Source organism: Girardinichthys multiradiatus, chromosome 22 (genome assembly GCF_021462225.1).
Source record: "Girardinichthys multiradiatus isolate DD_20200921_A chromosome 22, DD_fGirMul_XY1, whole genome shotgun sequence".
Lineage (NCBI taxonomy): Eukaryota > Metazoa > Chordata > Actinopteri > Cyprinodontiformes > Goodeidae > Girardinichthys > Girardinichthys multiradiatus.
Genome location: NC_061814.1, coordinates 18,979,653 through 18,985,652, shown reverse-complemented (window position 1 = coordinate 18,985,652; position 6,000 = coordinate 18,979,653). Strand labels below are relative to the sequence as shown.

The 6,000-nt window shown below is 40.0% G+C and overlaps 1 protein-coding gene across 1 annotated transcript in view; it reads left to right on the top strand.

The window, feature by feature from the left end:
* The window catches only part of LOC124859137 (protein FAM13A-like), a 27,469-nt gene that overhangs the window by 16,031 nt on the left and 5,438 nt on the right, over window positions 1-6,000 (top strand). The window contains exons 7-12 of the mRNA XM_047351702.1: window positions 1,141-1,344; window positions 1,445-1,544; window positions 1,732-1,829; window positions 2,649-2,706; window positions 4,310-4,390; window positions 5,441-5,627. Of these exons, the coding sequence (XP_047207658.1) occupies window positions 1,141-1,344; window positions 1,445-1,544; window positions 1,732-1,829; window positions 2,649-2,706; window positions 4,310-4,390; window positions 5,441-5,627 (728 nt within the window). The remainder of the gene's footprint in view (window positions 1-1,140; window positions 1,345-1,444; window positions 1,545-1,731; window positions 1,830-2,648; window positions 2,707-4,309; window positions 4,391-5,440; window positions 5,628-6,000) is intronic.

Here is a 6,000-nt window from a genome sequence, read left to right as displayed (position 1 = left end):
GGGGCTTTTTTGTGACCATTAAGCCTTTATTGTCTGTGCCCATTTTTCTTTGCGTCCTCATCTTTGTCCAGAGCAGCAGGCTGTTTGCTGCATCGTTGTCTGTATTTGATGCTGCTGTAAGTCTGAGAAAAGAAATGTTCTGGTGTCTGATCTGCTTCAGCGTCAGCGACAGAAACTGTGGATCAACGGTCCACCACAAGTGAGTGAACAAATGCGAGACCTTTTCCTGTTATGGATAAAACTATTCTGAGTGTGCTGGTTTCTATCAGCAAAGAAATCTGCAGTTTGATAATCGGTGACTCAGCTGTATAATGGTTTGCTGAACATTTATCACAGTAAGTGTTATCAACACCCTCTGCTATTTGATAATTCATTTTTACCACTGTGTTTTGGCTGTGATTGAAGTTGTTTAAAGAGGGAAGAAGAGCACCAGAATGGATTCTGTGTTTGATTAGGAGCTGGGATACAGAGCTTTAGGAGGTTTTGTTATGTAGATTTAGATTAAACATTGTTTTCTGTTTACCTGAGGTTTTTCTAGGTTAAATTGGACAATAGTAACTTTAGTGCATTCTTACTGTATTTAAAGCTTCCTGTTAGCATTGCTGATTTTGTTCCAATACCACATTCATACTTACAGCCATAACTGTCAATAAACTCTTAGGATGTTTCGTGACAGACCAGCTCAAATAAAAACTTGAAATGTGTGGTGTGCATATGTGTTCACCCACGTTTCTTTGTTACCCCTACATGAAATTCAGTGCACGGAGTTAGAGGTTCTAATATGCAAAAATGTGGAAAGATACAAGAAGTTAGGTTACTTTTGCAAGGTTTTGTATAATAATTTATTTACATTTTCTTTTTTCTGTTTACACTTTTTAATCATTCTTAGTTATCAACACCATTTTATAAAGGATCTGCCTTGTGTGGGTTGTTCGATTGTGCATCTTTCTGTATGTGTAGCTGCAGAAACAAAGCTCTTATCTGTGCTCTGTTGCCAAACTACTAACTGACTGATTCAACAATCTGTAGAGAAATCATTTACAACTTGTACAAAAGAAAGAAAGAAATCATCAAAAGTAAATATTTTGCTTTGTCTATCTCTTTCTGTGTGTGTGTCCTCTTATTTCTGTGTTTTTTAAGTTGTGACACACTGGTGCAGGCTTGTGAAACCAGCTCTGACGTCAACACTGACATTCAAGCGGTGACTGCAAACCAGGAGGTTCTGCAGGAAACAGGCAGCGTGCTCTCCAGCCACACTGACCTGGTGCCGGAGCAACAGTCACAGAATGAACAGTTTCAAAGCATGCAGGGGGAACCTTTTGAAACAGAGCCTACCATGCACTGGTGAATTTTTATTTACAGAGATAACCCCATTTTAAACCAATGATTTTGCTTGGATAGGATTTGCCTGTTTAGTTAACCCCTTTTTCCTCTTTGTCACCAGGGTATCTTTGCAGAGACCCCAACCCAACACTGGATCAATGCTGAAACAGTGGGAAGAAGTAGAGAAGGAGTCTTCATCTGTTAAAGACAACTCTTCTTCGGTGTGCACCTATATTTCCAACTATTCTCTGACTAAACTCAGTCAACAATACATATTCTTGCAGTCTGTTACATTTATTAATAGGTTTTGTTTAGAACAACCTACAGAGAACTTCAACAGTATACATTCTAAATTAATTAAATAATAACCTCGAAGGTTGAACAATATGGATTAAATATTTTTTTCAGGTTTCCGCCAGCACAGGACAGATTTCACCTAATCCAGATTGCTGCATATCGAATGAGTCACCAGGCCACATCCACACACAGAGTCAGCTCACAGAGAGGTGAATTAAAACTCCATGATTATTAAAAAATATATATTATTTTTCCCTTATTTCCAGTTACTCAAAGAAGTAACTGGAATTTGTCAGATCAATTTTAAATAACAATGCAGTTAGGTTTAAGTATTTAAAATATGAGAATTTAAACACTAGTAAATAGGCTTTTTTTTGTAGCAGTAGAGGTTTGTTAGATTTATTTAGATCTCATCTCTTTGAATACTATAGTTGTTTTTCCTGCCCCTCCACTCCTGCTTTTCTTCCTCTCAGCTCAGGTCATGGCTGACCCCCGCAGTCAGTTTAGAAGTAGGTTATCAGAACACAGTGCTGCTCACAGTCATGGCTTTGATATGATCCCAGTCCAACTAACACTGACTTGCTGCAGGGCCTCACGTGGAACAGACCGACTCACTATGCTAGATTGACTTAGAGTAGCGGGATGCTGAGTTTCTCTTTGTGTCATCTTCACAGAACGCATTAGTGCACGCTCACCAAGCTGGCCCAAGTATCTCTCCATAGTGACCAGCCATCTCAGTTACCCCTCATTCATTTGAGCCATAAACAATCCATCATGTTAACATCAGCGCCTTCTGACTGCAGATCTAAAAACAGCCCTGTTTATAAGCAGGTCCAATACAGTATTGACTGTAATACACACGGTGTCCACTGTGTTTGTTATTTAAGCGACATGGACTGTAGCCAGAGGTAGAACAAAAGTCGGTGTACAAATGTTCAGGCCTGCTTTTTCCCCTGATACATAATCAAATGTGATTGATCGAGTTTGTCAGTGTCAGTTCATGGTGCTTGTTTATGGTTGTTTTCCAGCCTACTGTGCTGCATAAAGTACAAGACCAAAGATGAAGTGACGGTGTCCCAGTGGAAGGTAAACTGGCTTTTCTGCAAAATAGTGGCTGTGTTCTGGAAATCATTTCATAGTTTTAGATTTCAATTATCCCACCTTAATATCCTTGGAATTAAATGATATGTTGGTTTAAGAATAACCTTTTATTAGAGAAATGTTTTTATAGTGATTCTATTGAGCAATAAATCAATAAATACGTATGCAGTTAAAACCAGTTGTTGACATACATGGTAAAACGATTTTTCTTTTATCTCTGATCCACATTAATCAGGCTGAAGGTTTTCAGTTTTAGATCAGCTTGGATTACTGAAATTATTTCTATTTGCTAAATCCCAGAGTTATGAGACAGAGTGGATTTTTTAGAGAATTGTTTTAGCTTTCTTTAAAGAAAGACGTTTACGTCCATTTCCATAGTGTTTGGTAGAATTGCTTTTTTTACTGTGTCTTGTGTCAAACATTGTGGGTAACCTTCCACAAGCTACTCACAATAGTTTGCTGGAACTTTGGCCCATTCCTGCTGACAGAACTGCTGTAACTGAGTCAGGTTAGGAGGCTGCTTTGTTTGCACACGTTTTTAGCACTGCCCATACATTTTCTATGGGAATAAGATCAGGGCTTTTTGATGGCAACCCCAAAACATTGTCTTTGTTGTCATGAATTCACTTTTTAACTAATTATGTAATATGATTTAGGACATTGTCCAGTTGGAAGACTATTTGTACCCAAGCTTTAACTTCTTGGCTGATGTCCTGAGATGTTGCTTCGGTATTAGCACATAATATTCTTTCCTAATGATGCCATATATTTTTATGAAGAGCCCTAGTCCTTCTTGCCACATAACACCCCTACGGCTTGATACTGCCAACCCCGTACTTCACAATTGGGATGGCACTTTCAGGCTTTCAAGCGTTTTTTCTTAAAATGCCTCAGTTTAGCCAAGCACTCTCGTTTTAATTTGATCAGACTACAGAACTTCTACTCTGAAAATGTTGTGGATTTATATTCATCAGGTTTGTTTATTTTGATTTTAGGGTAATTCCTTCGTCCTTGCTCAGAGGGCTTTCAGACAGGCCGAGACAGGATTCATTTCACTGTGGAAAACTAGACTCTCTTACCAGCTTTTGGCAAAAGCTTCACAAGGTCTTTACTTTTGTTCTTGAGCTGGTGCACACATTTTGCACCAAAACAAGTCTGGGACTCAGAACTCTCCGGGGAAGTTTAACCACTGTTCCATGTTTTCTCCACTTGTGGATAATGGCTCTCTCTGTGGTTTGTCTTAGAAATGAGTTTGTAATGCCTTCCAGACTGATGGATGTCGTTAATTTGTTTCCCATCTGTTCGATCGGGGCACGGTGTGTTGCTTTTTGATACCTTTTAGCCAGTTTCATGCTGGGGGGGATTATATTTCACATAGCATCAGGTTGGGCTGAATAGCTTTTATTCACCTTATAAATAAAATCATTTGATAACTTTAATATTTACTTATGTTAGCTTTGCCTGATATTAACATTAACATTATAATAATCCAAAACATTTAAGTGTGACATTGAAATCTTGAAGTGGGAAATACATTTTACGTATGTGCGTATGGCTTTATAACTGGTCGTGTTTTCTCTGCCTTCAGAGGAGCAAAGGAGGAGGAGAAAGATGCCGTGATTCCTCTGACACACATAATGATTGCAGAGGCACAAACAGCAGCTATGACGTAAGTTCTCCTTCCTCACGGCCTTTTTTTTTTTTGCCTTGAATCATAAAAAAATAGCATCTAGGGCAGCAGGACAGGTGATACCTAAAGTTATTTTCTGTAAACCCCTGCATGTGTGTGGATGTTAGTGCATGCCTGCCTGTAGGTGTTTATGTGCTGTAATAATAGCTCACCTTACATCCTTCCACCTCCTCTGTATGACGCACAAGCCTTTTATTTATTTATTTTTTTTATGAATGAGCTGCTGAGGATGAGCGAGAGGAACCTCAGTCTAAATCTGCTGCTGCTGCTGCTGATGTTTAAAGTGCAGTCAGATCAACTAAAATATGTTGTCCAAAATGACTTTGCTTTACAAAGAAGCTTGACCTCACAGTCGCTCCCCGCATCTCCATCACGTCTATTACTTAACCCAGCCGGACAATGTTGCTGTGGAAACAGTTCGTCATATACAGTCCCTCTCTCCTCTCTTGCGCACGCACCCACACGGCATGCAGCAACCCAAGCGATATCCCCACAGCCGCCGCCCCTTCATCCGAGGACTATGAATAATCCATGTGGAGGCTGCTCGACTGCAGAGGTGTCGGGAATGCCGGTTGGAAGAATTTAAAGATTCTCAAGAGGCACTAAGAGATACAAATACATGGATAAGGGATCGCAGTGGTGGAATTAAAGTGTGCTGCTGGATACTGGTGCACCTCAAGAATCTGACTCACTCGCCTGGCTCAGAGAATACCTCGTATTTGACTGCAACTGTGGAACTTTTGTGGCGAAACAGGGGAAAGTCTCTTTTTCTTAAATAAATCTCACTTACAGAGCTGCTTTCTTCTTTTTTGACTCACATTTCGCTCACCGATCAGCTCACCTAATTTTGAAAGTCTGTTTCCAACCACAGTCCAACCAGAGGAGAGGATTTGTTTCCTAAGACTTCCCAAAATGTCCAAGGAATGAGAGCTAAAGCCTGCCTTCTCTCAATTACACGGCGCTCCTTCCCGAGCTCTTCAGTCATTTGCTCTCTACGGCCCTGAGAACATGTTTTGCTTCTGTTTTCAGAGTCCTTCCCTCAAGCTCCAAGCCCTGGAGGCTGAATCAAGACACTCATCAGACTCATTAGACCCCCGAGCTCAGGATGACACACCTGCTCGGCAGCAGCCTTCTCCCTCTGAGGGACATCATTTGATCCAAACACTGGCTTTGTCATCATCTCAGCATCAGCACACAGTTGACTCATCACAAGCAGGTAAGACAGAATCACTAAAGTGATACTGATGCTGCAGAACGTTGCAAATTAATTATTAAACCCACATTCACAGTGAGGTGAACGTGGATGCCAAGGGAGAATCAAAACATTTTAAATACTTTATTGACTAAGACTTTGCTTCCAGTTTAACTGTTTATTTAGACACATTAATCAATGAAGCAGAGATCAGAATCATCAAATTTTCCCTCGATTGTTCTGATCAATGATCGGCAGGTCAAATAGGGAAAATCTGATTTTTTTCTCTCTGTATTAAATGCATCAAAACTCAGAATATTTTTGGACTGTGAGCGCATCAGCCAACAGTCTGTTTTTGATTCACTTCTTTTCATTTAAAGAAATTAAAGAAAGATTA